The sequence below is a fragment of the Aphis gossypii genome, chromosome 2 (assembly GCF_020184175.1).
Source record: "Aphis gossypii isolate Hap1 chromosome 2, ASM2018417v2, whole genome shotgun sequence".
In the NCBI taxonomy this organism is placed as follows: domain Eukaryota; kingdom Metazoa; phylum Arthropoda; class Insecta; order Hemiptera; family Aphididae; genus Aphis; species Aphis gossypii.
In genome coordinates, this window is record NC_065531.1 from 82,136,849 (window position 1) to 82,158,098 (window position 21,250).

The following is a 21,250-nucleotide window of genomic DNA, read 5'->3' on the forward strand; positions in this document are numbered from 1 at the left end:
ATGTATTAATAGAGTGATCTGGTCTATAGAATTAGTACAACACTGTATTATAGGTATGTCCAAAAATTTTCGTATCACTCTTAGTACCTTCGTGGATAGATCAATATATTTAAATACGATTATCTTTTACATATAGGTAGTTATAAAAATTCTGATTAAATGGCATAATATTTGATTTTTTCTATAAAAAATTCAAGAATAATCAAAACATTTTTTATGAAATCAAGTTTTTAAATTTTCAGGATAACTATTTTTTTGATAATATTTTTTATGAAACATTAAAAAAAATATATTTATTAAAATTGAATAAAATCGAACAAGTTAGAGCAAATTGTATATTAAAAATAATACTAATTTTTCACGTTTCAATAAAAAGTATCTTTCAACCTGAAGATAAAGTCATAAAGTAAATAAGCAATACATTTTTAATTCGAATAGAAATAACAATAACTGTGTCATATCGTATAGTATATATCGAATAGTGAAATTGGTTAGCTATTTTTAAGTATTTTAATTATCGTGAAGTGAACCTAAAGGAGACGTAATCTTACAGTTATAAATGGGAATTATAACAATATCCACGCATATAGAAATTTTGTAAATTATAATTAAAATTATTCACTTCTGTAGTTGTATTTTTTCTTTATAGCTATTAGTTTCGTACTTATAGTATGTAAGTTGTCTTAGCTATAAATTTTTTGTTTCGTACTGATTTCGTTAAACAATAAAAAAACTCATATTTTCTCAATACATAAGTACATCGACATTCGACGTAGGTAGTGAAATGTTGCTTCTATATAAAAACAATTTTTTTGATAAATGTTGATAAATGTCCATACTTATTACTGTAAAAAAAACGTGTTTGAATATATTGATAAACCACGAAGATTGTATAAAAGTAGTAGATACGGAACTTTCGGGGTGTTTTGTTCGAGTGATTTGAATTACACAGTTTCTAATATTAAGGAAATCAGGGATTATCTGTTTTTGTCTAATATATACACAACATAGGTTTATATACGTTTTATATTTCCAACGTACCGTTTTTTATCAAGAAGTGACAAGAATAACAGATAACAGATTTAAAATTTTTCGTTAACTTTACTTGAAATTAAAAAGCTAGCATATTTCAATTATAATAAAATTAAAAAAAATATATATATGGGAAAGTCAGTATCAAGTAGACTTAATGAAAAATTCAAATCTGTTATTAGAATTCTTTTCGCTTCATTTTATTAATAAGACGTTTGAAATAGAACACGTTTATAACCCTAAGTAGCGCATTTGTTAAATAAAACAGAAAATTGCCTCTTCCAATCACTTTAATCACAGATTTTTACTTAAACCTTTATAATATACAAATAAAGACTTAACATAGTCTTAAATTATTATAATGTAAGAACAATTTTATTTTTTAAGTAAAAACTGTATTTAGAAACTGTGATATTCTATCAACTTGATACACTGACCGTAGGAGATGTATGAAAATGTTTTTTTTGTTTATTAAATTACACTACTAATTACATTGCAACATTATAATTCAATTACAATCAAATTATTTTATATTTTAATTTTAAAAGTTACACGACTTTTCGTTACAATTAATTTTTTTTTTTTTTATTATCTCTCAATTGTAATTGTTATATGATATTACCTAAGTGATGACAATCATCATTCATCATGATTGATGATTATATTTTTGTAATTTATAAAAATAAAATAAAAAAATAAACATAATAAATACGATTAGTTCTAATATTTATTTGAAAAAAAGTAACGAGTAACTTGAACATTTTACTTTAGGAAGTTAACTTAAAATACTTATGCATTATAATTTTTAATAAAGGGATATCAAATTATAAAAACTTTAAAATGTAATTTCGTAGTTGTAAGACTTGTAACTTAAATATGCTCCTATAACTGTACTTACTTTACTATAATACGTATTATTTCTAGACCAGATTGTTTCAATGTGTCTGACTAACATATGAAGTTCAATAATTTACTTAAATTGATTTAAATTAAATCACAACAATTTAAAAACAAATTGTGTTTTAATTTAAATTAATAAAACACCCAGAAAAATACCTATTGCATATATTTAAAAAAAAAGCTATTAAAATAAAAATTAGCTTAAAGAAAATAGATTATAATGGCGTTTCTATTATTTTGAATCATTTAAATATATTATTGTATAAGCCAGTTAAAATTAGTGGCTAAATCAGTATTTAGTGGTTCTGAAATAAATATATCTTAGCACTTAGCGTTGATAATTTGTAACAGTTTATTGTGAAAATAACAAATTTTTTACTATAAAATAATTAAAGTCTAATTTGGAATAATTTTTACCAGTCTATATTATTTTATTTTTTATTTTTTTAATAATACTTGTAACAGAAATTTACATCGTAATATCATTCTCATCCAACCTCTTTTTCAACTCAGAAATGACATTAAATTGACGTTCTTTAGCCTAAAATGGTATTTACCCTCATTCACTATCAAATTGATTTGTTTAATACCCTTAAATAGGTACGTATGTTTTTATCGTTTTTCTAAAAAAAAAGACTTATTACATTTTCATTTTAACCGGGTTACATTGCCTTTCTAAGTACTAACAGTTGTACTAATATGTATCTATATGACATTAAAATAAATCCCAATTAATTTAGTACAGCCCACTATTTATTATCAGTTTTTTTTTCAAGGTTAAATGTTTGTTGAAGTTAATATTGAACTTTGTTTGATAGTAGTCAAACACGAAATATAAGCTCGATTTATATGTATATAGGATTTCATCGATCATAAATAACTATTTTTCTTACTTATATATTTTTTTTATTTTTAAGTATGCGTTTTAATAGTTTTTTCCATGTAATTTTATAAATGATTACATAAATTTATTTTTTTTTTGTTTGTAGTTTTATATTAAAATAATGATAATATTCTAAAATAAAATAAGTTTAACTAAAATTGATAATATTGGATATTTTATGGAATTATCAATTGCTGAAAAAAAATTTTGAATTATTTTACACAAACAAATCTAAAAATAAATTAATGTATGACATATAATAATATTATATTAATATATATTAGTAAATAATTATATATTGCTATGTATTTGAACGTTAATTATTGTATAAGAAAAACATTAATGCGTATACTGACTAATGTGTGCGAGTATCGTATTGTTATTATTACCACACGACATACATCGTGTGGTCAACTCGTTCACAATGTATGTATCAATGTAATATCCTGATACGTATGTAGCGCCGAATCATTTTCAACATAGTATTATAATGCGTTTGAGTTGATGCGTTAGGTTGGATAATCTGATTGCAATGCAAATCGAGGGACAGAGGCCGGCGCCTTGCAACTCGGACTCGGACTCAAACGAGAGCACGAAGCCGTACAACGCGTACTTCTGTGATAACACGACATCCACGTGCATAGAAAACTGGGAAGGTCCTAACTACGGGATCACGTCGTTCGATAACATCGGACTCGCCATGCTCACCGTTTTCCAATGCATCACCATGGAAGGGTGGACTACCATTCTGTACTGGGTTAGTCGAACAACTTATAGTTATAAAAATAATAAAAAAATAAAAATGGAAAATAATATCAACTCAACCACATATAATAATACCTTTAAATTATAATATTACTCGTACGATGGAAATTCATTTTTGAATCACGGGGACAGTATTTCTGATATCATAATATACTAATATAGGTAGAGTTTTGTTGTTTTGCTATTGAATCTATCTATTTTCAACGTTTCTTACGGTGTATTTGTCATATTTGTTTTGTTATTCATATTCGATTTCAAAATAACTTTCCTGTAAATATTAGATATACAATACAAATAATATCTGAAACACTTTTATAACTCATTAGAAAATTAAAAAAAAAAAATGTTTTAGCAATGTAATATTGAAAAATGATTGTATGTTATTAAATGTATAAGTATATTATATGTAGTACAATAGAAATAACATAGGTGTTTTCTTGGGCTATACTATAATATTAAAGTAATTGAATTGTGGTTGTATAAAGAAACTTTAAAATAGGTATCTGTATTACTGAAAATTAATAATAATTTGTATAGCGTTTAATTCTTACAACATTATATGCAATGAGAAAATATACAACACATATAACAAATTAACAATATATATTTACAATAATTTTGGATTACCGATATTAATGATTGTCGTTTCAGATGAACGATGCGTACGGTGTGCTGTTCAATTGGATATATTTTGTACCACTTATTATTCTAGGTTCATTTTTTATGCTCAATTTAGTTCTTGGTGTGCTTAGCGGGTAAGTTTCATTTCTGTCTTTGTATATTTTTTGTTGACTTAATAACCGTTGAAACATAATAAAATGTTATGGGAAAAATCAAACAGACGAATATAAATATAAACGATTAGTCGGTACCTACATTGTATTCGATAAGTTTTTTATACGATTTTGTACGCTTTACAGAGAGTTCTCGAACGAGAGAACCCGCGTAGAGCGAAAGGCTAAATATTACAAGATGCGCACGAAAAAAAAATATATCGATATGTTTAATACTTACATTAACTGGATTACGACCGCAGGTATTATATTAATACCGTGTTCTAAACGCGCGTAATTATCTTGTGAAGAGTAAACAGTACTATACGTATTTAACCTCTTTGAACTATATTGTATTTTGAGTTCCAAGTATAATATTATTGTGTGGATTTTGTATATAATTGTTTTTTTTTAAACATATCCTATTCCAATTTTACTATTAATAATAACTGTCACGGTTTAAATTCGCGTTGCAGTACCTACAAAAATCCCGTGCACATGCGTTTTATAAAATAATATCTCGTATATATAGCGTCCAACAATCCTGCGTACGTTTGATTTGATTTTGATATTTTTGTTTAAACCAAAATTATATAATATAATAGTGTAGGCTGCAGTATTAAATAGTAGTTTATGTAATATCAATCCTTGTGTCCTGGCTTTGTAGAGAATTCGCTAAAGAAAGAGAAAAAGTCGAAAACCGTCAAACGTTTTTGAAGCTACGGCGACAGCAACAGCTGGAACGTGAGCTCAACGGTTATGTAGACTGGATATGCAAAGCCGGTAAGTATCGCCTTAATTTCGAAATTGTTGAACCCCCGTAGATTTCGTAATGTATACATTATTTAAACGGTACTTAACGAAGTAACGTTTTTGCAAATCAATTAACACATTGGTTTTAAATTGTTTTTTTTTTCGATTTTGTAGAAGAGGTCATACTAGCCGAAGAACGGACAACAGATGAAGAGAGAAGACATATAATCGAAGGTAAAACACGTTCGCCACGTTGATGGTATTTTTCAATGTTATTCGTTTTTCTGTTGAATATTATAATGCTGGGATTTTATGATTTATTGTAGCGAGAAGAAGAGCTGACATAAAAAGAAAAAAACTGAAAACCTTGGGTAAAAGCAAAAGCACCGAATCCGAGGAAGAGTGTGAGGAAGAAGAAGCCGATGAAGGTAAATATAATTATTCTCTATACGTGGAAATTGCATATGGCATGGATTCCGCGGATGATAAAACCCGCGTTTCTATTGTGATATGCCATTGGTGGCTAAACGTCCCCTGTTTCTATTATATTATATTGCATTATAGTGTATACTTAAAACCTATTAAAACTTTATCAAAATATTCAATGTTATGTTTCAGTGCTTGGTAAAGGCAAAAAAGGTACAGTTTTTTTTTGTTTCACGTAAGAGGCGTATATTAAGCGTGAGTTTTGCCTAGAACGTTTTGATTGAGATGAGGGTGTTATTTAGAAACGCCCAGGATTTTATATACTGCAGAAGAAACTGACTTTTGCATGTTGGAGGCGTGTGTGTTTGTGTGCGTGTGTGCGTACAAGAGTGGGCAGTTAATAATAATTTTTAGATATAGTAGTCATAGACAATATAATTAAAACAAACAACTTGTGTAAATAATACGAATTTTTGTAGACAAAAAATACACTTTGTTTAAAACATAAATGTATATTATAATTTATAACAGTTATTAAACAGTGTTGCTGATTTCACAGTGGCGGTTATATGAACGTTTGCATATGTGTTCAGGATATCCGATGATTGTTATGAAGTTATTTTTACCGATAAATTATAACAAACGAGTGAATAACGAACAAAATATTTGTTTAAGCTACTGGTGTAGTTGTGTGTAATATCATAGAAAAAGTTATTGTTTTTTATTTTTTATACTATTTGCTTTTAGTTGTAATAATGTAAGTCTCAACGATTTTATTCATTAACAATAATAACAATGTTATTATTTTTAATATATAATCATGATAGACATAATGATTAAAGTATTTACTTAAACTAAATGCTTACATACATATAACCGCTGCCGGTTAGCCATTGGTGTTTTATTATAACGAGTTTATCGGTAGATAAAATAGTATACATAGCTCAGTAGCGTTTTAATATTATTTTTGAAAGAAATCTTATTAATCCACAGGTTTCCCACGCACACCAACGTTCAAAGACCGAATGCGAAAAAAAGGCGTTTGTGCTTCTATGTGGAGAGCAGAAAAACGGTTTAGGTTTTGGATCAGACGCATGGTAAAAGCGCAATGGTTCTATTGGTTCGTCATCGTATTAGTGTTTTTTAATACAGTTTTCGTGGCCATCGAACATCACAAACAACCAGAATACATAACGAATTTTGTTTGTAAGACTTTGTATTGATTTAATATTTTTTCCTTCGTGTTATCGTAATAAACTACCGCGGTTTTTTTTAAAAATGTTGCTTTTCGTAATCTGTATCGTATATTAATTAACTATTACGATTTTTAAAATGACAGTTTATTCTGAGTACGTATTCCTCATGCTCTTCATGGCTGAAATGTTCATCAAAATGTACGCGCTTGGCATACGGATATACTTTGATTCCGCATTCAACCGTTTTGATTGTGTCGTAATCATGGGCTCCATATTCGAAGTCGTTTGGTCAGCCGTCAAAGGTGGCTCCTTCGGTCTATCTGTGTTAAGAGCACTTCGGTTGTTACGAATATTTAAAGTAACAAAGTAAATATTACGTTTTTATATTTAATTATTATTCTATATAGTTATCTATACATCACTATTAAGATTATGTCATGTACACCACATCCTCTAAATGCCTTGTCGTTTCGTGTTAGATATTGGTCTTCGTTGAGGAACCTCGTGATATCTTTACTCAACTCCATGAGATCAATCATATCGTTGCTTTTCTTACTGTTTTTGTTCATACTGATATTCGCACTGCTCGGTATGCAGTTGTTCGGTGGACAGTTTAATTTTGAAGAAGGAACGCCCCCAACAAACTTTAACACATTTCCAATAGCTCTGCTAACCGTGTTTCAGGTTAGTAAATCGTATAAAAACTACATTATAACGCTGTTATAATCAATATTATTAATATCACTCTTAGATTCTAACCGGTGAAGATTGGAACGAAGTCATGTACCAAGGTATTAGAAGTCAAGCTCAAACGCAAGGTGGAGGGATGATATATGCTCTATACTTCATAATTTTAGTATTGTTTGGTAACTATACACTGTTGAATGTGTTTTTGGCTATTGCCGTTGACAATTTAGCAAATGCACAAGAACTAACAGCTGCCGAGGAAGAACAAGAAGAAGAGGACAAAGAGGTAAGTGCTATAAGTGAGTGGTAAGGAAATATATAAGAAAATATTACCCATGCTGGTATCTTATATAGAAACAACAACAAGAGCTCGAGAAAGAAATGGAAGCATTACAAATGAGTACTGACCCGTCCAAGATGGAAATGATACCAACATCGCCATCACAAAATTCCAGGTAAAACATTTGATAACCATGTTCATGAGTGTTTTTGACATTAATTTATGAAATAATTCGAAGTGTTTCACTTATCAGACACCACCGAAAACACCATTCGGATGAGCCTGACAGCAAAGTAGAGGAAGAAGAAGAAGAAGACGAAGGTCCAAAACCTATGTTACCGTATTCGTCAATGTTTTTATTATCACCTACCAACGGGTAACTTAATAGGCTGTTTTATTTATTTTTTTTTTACAATTACGTGCGTATTTTTAATACGGATATTGTTTTTAATGTTTATAGTATTAGAAGAGCTGCCCATTGGATCGTTAATTTAAGATATTTCGATTTTTTCATTATGCTGATTATCATATTGAGCAGCGTGGCGTTAGCCGCTGAAGATCCGATTAACGATGATTCGGATTGGAATAATTATTTGGACGTAGTCGACAACGTTTTCACAGTGATTTTTGCCATAGAAATGATACTGAAGGTAAGATACACATAGAAAACGCAAATCCGCTTCTCTACAAGAAAAAGACAAAAACTTATCGTGTATATTTTTGCAGATTATCGATTTGGGGGTGATTTTACATCCCGGTTCGTATCTCAGAGAGTTTTGGAATATAATGGACGCGGTAGTGGTCATCTGCGCATTTGCGTCATTCATATTTCAAAAGGGGTAATGCAAAAAAACAATTAATCTAATGGCTAAGAATTCAAATTTAACTTGGTCCAACTTTTCTGAATACTGTTTTTTATAGATTCCATAAGATTTTCAGATCAATTTAGTCAATCAACCAAATATTATTTATAGTCTAAAACCATTAACATAATAAATATATAACAAATTCTAAACTATTATTTATTATCAAAAATGATACATTCCATCATGCTCGAGAAACAAAATTGTTTGTGATCTAATAATAATACTAAAAATACTTTCAAATATGTAATATTATTACATTGATATTTAAAAACAAAACATGAATGATATTTTAAATGTACTATAAAGTAACTAAAATGGATTAATCTGAAATGGTTATATTATATGTTTAATAAACTTTTAATCAAATCCAGTACCTATAGTTAACGAAGACTAAGTCGAACTTAAATGATAAAATTTTTAAAAAAACTATTTTTTTTTCTAAAAAATTATCAATCTACGATTTATAGAATCTTAACTATCGAACTATATATTGTACCAACATATAACTACGAAACAGTTTCATGACCCTTTTTTGTATTGTTGTAACCTTGAGCGCGCGCATTTTCATTACAGTGGTGGTTCTGTCGGCACTAACCTATCGACCATCAAATCACTCCGTGTGCTGCGAGTATTGCGACCACTGAAGACCATCAAGCGCGTACCCAAGCTCAAAGCGGTGTTCGACTGTGTGGTGAATTCGCTGAAGAACGTAATCAACATACTGATTGTGTACATACTATTTCATTTCATCTTTGCCGTCATTGCTGTTCAGCTGTTTCATGGAAAATTCTTCTATTGTAATGACAGCAGCAAGTCCGTTAACGACACATGCCAGTGAGTATGATGCATATATTTACATTGCATCCAATCACAGATTTATAAAACAAACGAAATACTACACAGCCCTTTTTACAATTTAAAATATTAAAGCCGAAAAAATAACCAACATTTTTCATCTGAAAACCTAATGTAATTACAAAATCTCACGATAATAGCCAATAAGCTGAAAAATCTATTTTTTTTATGTATTCTTTATGACTACCTATAGATGATTATTTATTTTAATGAAAGATTATGTCTATTTCTGCATGTAAGCAATTACAATTAAGTAAGTCTATCACGCTCGTTGTTCTAAAATTTGGTACATAAGTAACTCTATAGAAAATGTGCACTTCAATGCCAAAATTTTAAATTTTGCATTTTAAAGAAGGCCTCACGCTTCGATTATTGATTCACAAAAAACGATTATATTTTTTTCCCATTGCTAAGAAAATAAGTGAAGATAATCGTATAAAAAAAAATTTGTTTTAATCATTTTTAAACTTGTATTTTATATTTGATCAAATCTACAGTACACAAATGAATGCATTACAAATATGTTTGATTTACATTTAATAGAGTTTTAAACAGGATAAAATCACTTTCATCATATAATATTTCTTAGGCAAGCGATGCAGGATCAGATATAAAATAAATCTATATCTACTATTTAAAAACAAAGGCGTAAAATGGAAGATCGTTGCGTAAATCCACCGTTACTAACCTATTTTCATAATAATTTTCGCCATTGTTGTCAATAGATTTATTTAAATTAGCTACTTTTTACTTTTTGACACATAAATATCAAATAAAGTTCACTCACAAAAAACTATTGCATTTTTTTTTTTTTAATTTATATAATAGTACCATTGATTACAGAAAATAAAATAGTTGTTATGATTAGATTTAATAAATTGTGATCCTATATTTTATATTTGAACAAAATAACCCAAATACCTATGTTAAAAATCTGTGTAGCTTACATATTATAACATTGTTTGAAACAGACCACTCCACTGGCATTAATTAATTGTTTACGAGAAACAATGTACAGATTAAACTAGTATAACATGACGTATATTGTACAAGTATATTATGTACACTTACTTTTTTGTAAAAAATAGACGAAATTGCATTATTCAAAAATAATATCTTAATATGGGTACTCATGCTTTTGTAAGTAATTTAACAGTAATACTTTTTTTATTAATTCTTTATATGATAGAAAACGATGATTTTATTGGTTCCAAGTTTACCTTCTAAATTTATTGATGACTTTTTATGCGTTCGATTTTTTGGGGATGGGAGATTGTGTTATTACTTTAGTCGTCTGTAATTTTCAGGGGTTATTATTTCAAATACGAAGCTGGTGATACGGAAGACGTCAATTCGCAAAAGTTCATACCAAGCTCGGAGAGGAGAAAATGGGAGCTACAGGACTTCTACTACGACAACGTGGCCGTGGCTATGTTGACGCTGTTCGCAGTCCAAACGGGCGAAGGATGGCCTCAGTGCGTGCATATTCGATTTTGATGCGTATTATAAACTGAGCAAAAACTTTTGAGCATTTTCATGATTAAGCTATTAAAATATTTTATAGTTATAATTTAACTATTGTACAATACAATGATAAAAGAAAAACTATATTTAAACAATTTAATTATTCATGACCGCCCATAGAAGACCCTTATTTCCAGAAAAAAAAATGAATTTAGTAAAATTTAAATTTAAGATTTTATAGTTAATATTATTGTTTGATTGATTCATCCTTGGGAATAAATATCAAAAATTTATCAATGGGATGTTATGAAATAGTAAATTATAAACTCTACACCGTTTACGTATAAGCCATAAGCTTCGAAGTTCAAAACAATACAAGATATAAAAGAATATGTACAATGTACATTGTTATCGAAAATCAGTTCTTGCTCTAGTTATAAATAATACACATCCTTGTTCTCATATTTTATTATAGAAACAAATAGTAAGACTGACTGATGGGAATTATTTTTGTTTCCAACAGAGTGTTGCAAAATTCGATAGCGGCCACGGAGGAGGACCACGGACCCATACCGAATTACCACATCGAGAGGTCGTTGTTCTACATAATTTATTTTATCGTGTTTCCTTTCTTCTTTGTCAACATATTCGTCGCTTTGATCATTATAACGTTTCAAGAACAAGGAGAAGCCGAACTACAAGACGGTGAAATTGATAAAAACCAGGTAGGAAGTATCCTATAATAGTACCTATCTACTATTACTATAATGATAAACATCAAGATTAACTTTATGGTAACTTTCGGAAATATTTTAAATTGTTCATAAAGGACTTAATTATGTCGTTTTATTCTAACATCTTTTTACTAATTTAACTAAAAATGGTTTAAAAGTATAAAATATTTAAGTAAGATTATAAGCCACCTTTACACCTGTAGGTAATCAATGTTTAAGATTACCGTCCCGGCGAATAAAAGTATGTAATAAATATTAAATTATTTGATTTGTTTTGAAAAAGCAAATAATCATACTTTATGTATAAAGTAATAGTTGAAAATTGTTCAGATATATCTATTCAATAATTTACTTTTGAACAAAACAAAAATACACAACAGTATAATAAGATTACATTTTAAACTATAAAATATTATACATCCCGTTAATTAATTTAATAATTTAATTTAAAATTTATTAAACAAAGATTATTTATAAGTATTTATATTTATGTGTTAATGCTATTTTACTATTGTTGGCAACGAATTCATGTATCACAATATATCGTGTTATTTAACAATTAGATCAAATTTCAAACGTCTTTTTACGCTACTAACAGATCCATGCGATATTCATAAAATGCATAATATTTGCAGTTTAAAATTTCCAAATTGTCTTTGTTATCTTAATATTTAAAATATGATAAATTTTAAAAATAAACACCTTGAAATTTTTTAAAAATATGGATTTATTCCGAATATAAAAACCAATCAATTCGGAAACTGTTTAAAACGATATTATTTATTATTTATAACTCCTATTATCTGCTATCTAATCACCACGTTAATTCCTAATTGACTGATCATAACTGTTTCAGAAATCATGTATTGATTTTACCATTCAAGCGAGGCCGCTGGAGAGGTACATGCCAAAAGATAGGAACAGTATGAAATATAAGATATGGCGCCTGGTAGTTTCGACGCCATTTGAATACTTCATCATGATACTGATCGTCTTGAACACGCTGTTACTAATGATGAAGGTAAGTCTCGTCGACGTCATCGTTGTTTCGTCATTAAATCATGTATAATATAAATATATTGGACAAATATCGTTATTGTAATAATATTTTCGTATTGTCGGATGTTTGCTGAACTTGTTTATTACTATTATTATTATTATTAATTCAAATGAGAGTACATTTACGCGCTAAACACCATAGATTTACTTTTACACCGTATATATTTGAAAATTATTGACGAAAACAATTTGAAACTACGAATGAAGTGTAGATCATATCGTTACAACAATATCATAGTATTTACTATATGTTTTGTTCACGAACTTATTGCAAAGATAAGAGTTTAGTTTATGGGATTTTGGGATAATTAATCTACATATTTTATTGCATGTATAGTTTGCTTAAGCTGATCACTCCTATTTGCTGTGGATATCACACACATCATGGTTTTAATTTTTTTTTAAATTTATTTTATTTTCAGGTTGCTTATTTATCTTTTTCTCTATTATTCCGCATAACTTTTGCTTTAAACATCTAATAATTATAATAATAACAATAATAAATGAATTAATAAATATTTATTTTATTTAATCAAACGCATTGCTACCTTTTATATAAATTTATATTGTATTTTTTTTTCTCAATTAATTGATCACTATATTTTATTTAAATAAATAGTTTTGAGTAATTTCTATCAAATACAAATTATTTTACTGATTCCATGTGACAAAAAAAGGTTATAATAATGTATTAATATGTAATATTTGTGAAGTGTTTTTTTTTTTTTTAATATTTAGTTGGCTATCAGAACAATTAATGCTCTTCTTTCTTTCTATCTTTCTTTCTTTTATTATTATTTTTTTTTTCACTATAATGGTTGATCATTGTTCTTTTTATTCATTTTTATAGTTTTATCAACAAAAAAAATCCTACAAGACTGCTCTACATTACATGAACATGGTGTTTACTGGCATGTTTACCATTGAGTGCGTGCTCAAAATTTTGGCGTTTGGAGTCAGGGTAAGAGAACACGTGCCAAGTAGTAGTAACCATTCGATTAATATTATAGATATTGTTTAGAATTAAATAATAATTTATCAATATATATATATATATATTATATTATTTAACGTCATTTCACTTATATTTTAATATTTGTATGTTAAATACAAATGCAATATTTTTAAATCATTTTATGAATTTTGATTTGAAAAAATAATTATTGTTATGAACTACATCCGTCACGTGCTTTCCATTGAATTTGCTCCTTTGAATAAATAATCGTTTAATCGTACTTATTAATCTCACAGACCCTATATCCGTAAATAACCCTATACAATTAATGTAAAAAATGAATTATTTACCAAAATAATATATATAACACTACAATGTACATATTCATGATATTATACGACACGGACAAATTCTACAGCGTTTGTAAGGTAAGTGGTCTTATGGATTACACCAATAAAGTATGACGTGAGTTTTATAGACACATACTACCTGATACGATATTTAAGTGTTTGTTTTTTTTATACACGAACAAGCATGATTTGTTTTAGTGTATTCGTGTGCGTGTGTATTTGATACCTTTATGTCCGCTTGTGTCTTGTGTTTTGAATATTATTTCGCATGCCAAACTACTGTAATTGTTGATTTGTTTTTTCAATTAGTTTCTTATGCCGCCAAATGTAGGGTTAAATATTGTATTATTATTATTGTTGTGTATATCTCTACTTACTCATTCAAATAAGTTGCGCGCGTGGTCTTCGTTGTATATCTCACCGTTTTATTTCCAGTCTTAAGCTATGATTTGGATTCAAAATTTCTTCAAATGGAATAAAAATACGATAGTATATAATATTATTATTATCATAATATTAGGTACATTACACATATCCAACACACAGTTATAAAATAGTTCACATTATAATATTATTATAGTTAGATATATTATTATTATAGTTTGGATTCGTTATAGATTGGTATTTATTAATTTCGTCTGAATGTCTTAGACGTCCGATATAACATACATGATAATAATAAAAAAATAGTTTGATAACTAAACTATCGATTTTTTTCAGAATAAATGGTAAAAAAAAATATGTTATGTTACTTCCATTGTTTTTTTTGATTTTATCTCAAACTCAAAAATAAAAATCTGATGTTATTATATTATTATTATATAGATTGTACAAATTAGATTTGTTTTTTTTTACCAGTACCTAAGTTTTATTATTAGATACAATATTACTAACCGAAGTCATTAAATTAGTTGCCTGTGTAATTAAAACGTTGCTTTTATTTGGTTGTTTATTTCGTGGCTGCAGCACCATCGCGAATCGCATCTACTTTACGATGTTCTACTGAACCTCAATCATTTATTGACGCTGTTATTCCTGGTAGAATGTGTCTTAAAACTCATCGCATTTGGATGCAAGGTAACATTGTTCATGAATAATTATAATCTTATAATTTATAATAATAAAACTATTATCAACCTACTATTAAAAAAATAAAGTTCCTTATATTTCTATTTCTTTTTTTTATCCTTTTAAAGTGATTCTAATGGAAAGCATACGTGTACAATTTACGATAATACAATAATAATAATTATTACTATAGTTTAATAATAATACAAAATATATATATTGTATAAATACGAATATGTCTAACTTACAGACGTCGTTGGTTTAATGAAATTTTTTCAGAATTTTTTTAAAGATCCGTGGAATATTTTCGACTTTATCACGGTCATCGGAAGTATCGTGGACGCGCTGGTCATCGAATTTGGGGTAAGATTTTTAAACTATGAACATATTTATAAACATTTTAGAGGCAACATATTCTTATATATAATATTTATAAATTAATAATTTTATATTCATGTATTTTACTTTTACAATTAAGTTCTGGATGCAAGTGTGTTCGTCTATCGTTGCTCTGTTACTTTTAATAACATATTATTGTATAATTGGTTCGCTCATATAAATCGTCACTGAAGAGGCACAACCACCTATCTCACATTTTGATCGAATTATGTGTAACTCATAATGTACTATAATATATCAATTTCAGATAAATAAATTTTTTGTACTGCCGCAAGAATTACGAAAACTGAGACAGGTGGTATCACCATTTTATGAAGCGACGAAATATGATATTATATAGATTGTTATTGTTTTTAGCGACTACTCTTTATGTGCTACATAATTTTCTTCGACGTAAATATTTCTGTCCATCGCTGCACACGCTTTATATACCTATAGTCATAATATTAACCTTTTCTCCCGAAAATATATTTATAGTGAACCGACCGGTACGTTGTCGATTTGATGATCCCTTAATGTTACTTTATATTAAATTAACCTTCCACGACGTAACTTAGAGCTTTCAAGTATAGTATTGATGTATGCCTGTGAAATGCTTTTCGAAACATTTAATAGTTTTTATCGGAACTATGAAAAAAAAAAAAATCGAACATGCAGATTGCAGATACAATACAATTCTGTCATGATATCCGCAAAACCCAATATGTAAGATAATTAAGTACCTACAAATTGAGATTTTTTTTACATCATATTTTTATCAAACATAATAAATTATAATTGATCCATTGATCCAGAATAATATTATTAAAAACAAAATGAAAAAAGAACAAAATTCGAGAATACAAATTCACATATAATCGTATCCATAATACAAATAGATATCGAATAAGGTCAATGTTTATCGAAAATTCGTGCAAAAAATAAAATAATGAAAAATCTAAAAATAAATACATCAGAAAGGAATTTGTAACATGTTTACTCTTGTATAGGAACGCCTCGTATATGTGTACCGAACTGTGTTCGAGAAAGATATAGTCAAAGAACCAAAACTGCTGTTCGGAGAAGTTGTGGAGGTAAATTTTATATTTAAAACATCAGGAGTACGCCAATTTGTTGCATCCGACGTAGACCGCACTTGTATACTGTTGAAGAATGTGTCTTTTGTATTTTTTTTTTTTTTGGTCTTTTGGACATGGATTTTCATTTTTATTTCATTTTTTTTTTCAAAATAAATATATTATATACATATTTATTTACTATGCAACACAACACAATGGTTATCAAATTGCTCTTCATTAAGCAGCAAGCGAATATATATGTATATATATAAACACGTTATGACACATATTTAGAGATAATATTGTTGACAATCTGGACAACTCGATAAATATTGATATTGTGTGTAACTACTTAAATCGTGTTATGATATTCAACACGATATTTGTTCACAGTTAAAATCAAAAAAATAATGTATTCAATATTTTGTGTATTATTCTTTTTTTTTAATATTATTTGGGAGACCATACACGAAAGTCATCACCTTAAAGTTTTAAATGTAAATCCTGATTTCTGAGATATTAAATTAATAATATCGTGCTTAAATTTCGTTTAAACATTTTTCATAATAACTAATAGTTGTTTTTACTTATTTTTGTTTAATTTTTCCTAACAAATCCAATACAAATAATCATTATTAATATTATTATATCATATTCGGAAACTAAAAACAATTAATAATCCACTAAGGGTTACTCGGATTTTTGGTGTATATTTACAATATTATGTATTTATTTTGATATTGATAATATATTATAGTTATTTAACGTATAATATATAGTAGTAGGAAATAACGTATTTGATTCTATATTATAATCGACGATACCTATATTAATATTGAAGAGAAAAAGTAGTGAGTATCGATGTTTATATACTTACTTAATATTATTATACTATGGTATGATTGATTTGACTAATATAATATATTATTAAATCTAATGCATTATTATTAGTATTAAAGTAGGTACCCGAAGTACAATAATTATTCATCATCGTATCGTAGTAACATATTATTATACACATAGAAACACACCATGGCTAGCATATTGTTATATTATAGCATTAGTATAATATTAACCTTTAAAGAGTAATAATATAATAATTAATAATAACTGTAGTTACCACTATTATTTTTTGTAGAGTATTTTGTTACACAATATAGTGATCGAAGATAATAATACTATTATAGGTATTTCAGTATAAAAATATAATTATATATATATATTAATTTAATTTGTTTTTATTTTTAACATATTAATAATTATAATAATATATTCATTATTTTGAATATGATTTTATTACGTTGGAGTAATATGATGAAAAATTAGTAAGCTTGAATAATAATTGTACCTATTCCAACTATTTATTATAATTTTTTCGTTTCAAATTAAATTATTATTAGGCATTTAAACAATATTCTATTCAAGTTCATTTATAAGAAGCTTTTTTAGAATTTTCTACGGCTGACTTATATTATATGATGTAACTAATCATGTAAAATATCAGCGCTTAGGTTTATGCATAATATTATATCCTCTGCAAGTAATTGCATTTTTAAAGTATGACAGATTTTTTTATGCTTTTTAAACTTAGCTATTTTTCGATATTATTATAGCTAACATAAACTTTTAATAAATTCATTTTTATTACTTATGCATACAAATGCATATAATTAGTTAGGTGTATCAGTAAATTGCATTAGGTTTTAGTGCACACAAGTGCCGAACATAGTTTAATTTTTTAATAACAAGTGGCGTTGATATTATTAAATAGAAAATAACAACGAATGAGGTGTTATAGAATATCACTATAATATCAATCATTTAACGATTTTCAATCTTTAAACATACTATTCTATTTATTACTTTTGTGTCTTATACACAGATTCAAAAATAATATTCATGTTTCACTTAAAGAAAATAGAAAATGTATACATTCTAAATTGTTGAGCCCCTTTATATATGGATAATAAAAATAAAAATGTTAGAGAGTTAGAGATTAAACTGTAATTAGATATTTTACTATGAAATATTTCTCGTAGCAATTTAATTATAGGTGATAAGTAATAATTGTCCATGTATAGAAAACAAATACAAATAAAAAAAAGTTAAGTAAACAATTTCGAAGCCTGTAAAAATATTAAAATCTCATTAGCAAAAACCCGAGTATCCGTAACGTGGACGAAGGTTTTTTTATTTCGTTTTTATCCATTTATTTTGTTTTTTTTTTCTTTTACACATTTTTATTTCGCGTTTATTTATATTATTATATTATAATTATACGTATACCACCAAATATATATTATAATAATATGTTGTATAGTTTTTGTTGGAATATATTGTTTTAGAATAGTTATATATTATATATATATTTTTTTTTGACATCACCATTTTCGATAGTTTTCACCGGTATTAAGTATATATTTTGAAACCCAGACGTGGAGGTCATAGCAGCCTGCAATGTTCGTACCGAATTTTCTAGGAGCTCTGGTCTCCGACAGCGCCGTACTAATTGTAGTGTTAGAAAATATAAATCGACTAACAAACATTATAATATTCACGTTCATTATTCATATATTTCACTTATACTATTTATTTAAATTTCCAGTTTAAGGGGCGTGTGTCTTCTCTTTAAATTCGATACTTTGCCCTCGCAAGCTTACTCATTGCGATCGCGACATTGTATTAGTATAATATCAAGTGTTACGTGTTTAGCGCTATCGAAGGACCCACGGGTTCTTGTAAACGGCCACGACATTGCTACAGCCGCAAAATCCTCTGCGTCCGCTGCGTATGTGTATATATTATATTATATTGTGTTAATATTGTTATAATATTATAAAATAATCGTATAAAACGACACGATTAGGCCGACGGACGATTAGTCCGCCGCGCCTTAAGCTTGCGTAAATCATGATTTGTTATGTGTTATATCGATGTGTAATATACTTTATATATTGTTCTGCTGCTGACGCTATAATATTATTATATTACTGTTGAGAAATCGCCGCTGCCACTGCTAAACAAAAATTCATAATATTATATCGCCGCCGCCATCGCTGCCGCAATTTCAACGCTGACGCTTGGCACACGATCTATCGTGTATAAATATATTTTTTTTTGCGAAAATCTTGTTATTATATATTTTTATGTAACTTTAATATACGTATTATGCGCGAAAACAGCAATTATATTATTATTATTCGTGTTTAAATGGAAAACTAATTACTCCGTTGCCGTAAAATCGATTTTGTGTGTGTGTGTGTGTCATTTTCGATTTTTAGTTTATTATTATTTATTTTTCCGCGGTGTGGTGAACTAAAAAATTCATCTTTTGCAGAATTTAATGCTTTCATTCACTCTGCCGGTTCCAGACAATGGTTGTATATATTCATATTAATAAATTATACTAATTTTCGTTATTTCTCTACGCGGTAAAATATTGTACTCATCGCGCCGTCTCTATATTATGCTGTGACTTCTGTTTTTAAATTGTACCGTCGTTACGACGTTATACTTTCTCGAACAACCTTTGCACGCCAAGAAAATAATTAATGCAGATGCAACAGTAACTTATACAATAATTATAAACCATCGAACTGTATGTTTACTAATAACTATGTACGTTCGTGTGTGTAAGTGCCAGAATTTGCATCGTTTCATCGATCCGTACATTGCAGTGACGTAATTGATTGGTCAGATTCTGTTAAGGGTGGATGGAACTTCTTTTTATACAGATTTATAATATTGACAGATTGCGATTACCACTAATTGAAATAAATATTAAATTTTTGTGTTAAAAAAGACTAATTTTAAACTTTTTAACAGTGAATACTTCGCATAATATTTAAGAGTCATAAAGAAAAATCGTTATCACCATCCCCATAACCAAGCTCAAATACATCACTGTAAAATAGTATAGGCTCGCGCAATATGATTTAGACTGTTTTTTGTGTTCGAACCTTTTACGCACAATTACCAAGCCATTAATAATTTAATAATATAATAATAATCGATCAAGACTACAGATTATTATTATACGTATCATATCATACACACTCCATAGTCCATAGTATTATGATATAAAAATATATTATATGTATTTACGGAGTGATTTGTTTGGCTGGCAACACTGATTTTCTAAGTAAAAACATCATAATTTTCTTGCACCTAAAACTATGCTTTTACAAAAAAATATTATTTTCTTTAACGGTAACTTTTAATTTTATTCAGAGGCAAAATGCTTCTTAGAATAATTAAATGAATGTATAAAGAATATTAAATACAAATATTTATACTAATTCTTCTTTCGATTAAATAATATAATTATATATTGTTATATTTATTAAAGTTTAAAAAATAAAAATATTTAAGAATCTAAAATGACCTAAGCAATCGTTACAAATAACTTATAAGTACCAAAATAAAATAAAATAAACAATTAATATATACATATATATATATATTTTTTTTTTAAGACAACTGTTATAAATATATTTAAGAATCTATTTAAATCGTTTTTAATTATAAAAAATAGCTTAGAAAATAATATGACGTATTGCCATGTTAACGGATCATTCTAGCAGTATAATATAATAATAGTGGGTCGTATGTGCAATAAAATGACGCCGCCTGCGCCAACGCCGAGCTTCACGTTCGAATACACTCTAGTTCGTGTGATGACGCGCATACAATTGTTTAATTATCTTTTTAAGCTTAAATACGCCATTTTATGAAATATAATTGCAAT

At 27.7% G+C, this 21,250-nt stretch overlaps 1 protein-coding gene across 1 annotated transcript in view; it reads left to right on the top strand.

Moving 5' to 3' along the window:
• Positions 1–21,250, top strand: part of LOC114121456 (voltage-dependent calcium channel type A subunit alpha-1) — a 200,044-nt gene that overhangs the window by 160,821 nt on the left and 17,973 nt on the right. The window contains 21 exon segments of the mRNA XM_050201806.1: positions 3,329–3,572; positions 4,232–4,335; positions 5,021–5,136; positions 5,281–5,340; positions 5,433–5,534; positions 5,725–5,745; positions 6,526–6,738; positions 6,872–7,094; positions 7,208–7,412; positions 7,480–7,701; positions 7,770–7,870; positions 7,934–8,071; positions 8,156–8,345; positions 8,422–8,534; positions 9,135–9,395; positions 10,724–10,891; positions 11,404–11,605; positions 12,471–12,635; positions 13,524–13,634; positions 15,326–15,409; positions 16,435–16,518. Of these exon segments, the coding sequence (XP_050057763.1) occupies positions 3,329–3,572; positions 4,232–4,335; positions 5,021–5,136; positions 5,281–5,340; positions 5,433–5,534; positions 5,725–5,745; positions 6,526–6,738; positions 6,872–7,094; positions 7,208–7,412; positions 7,480–7,701; positions 7,770–7,870; positions 7,934–8,071; positions 8,156–8,345; positions 8,422–8,534; positions 9,135–9,395; positions 10,724–10,891; positions 11,404–11,605; positions 12,471–12,635; positions 13,524–13,634; positions 15,326–15,409; positions 16,435–16,518 (3,127 nt within the window).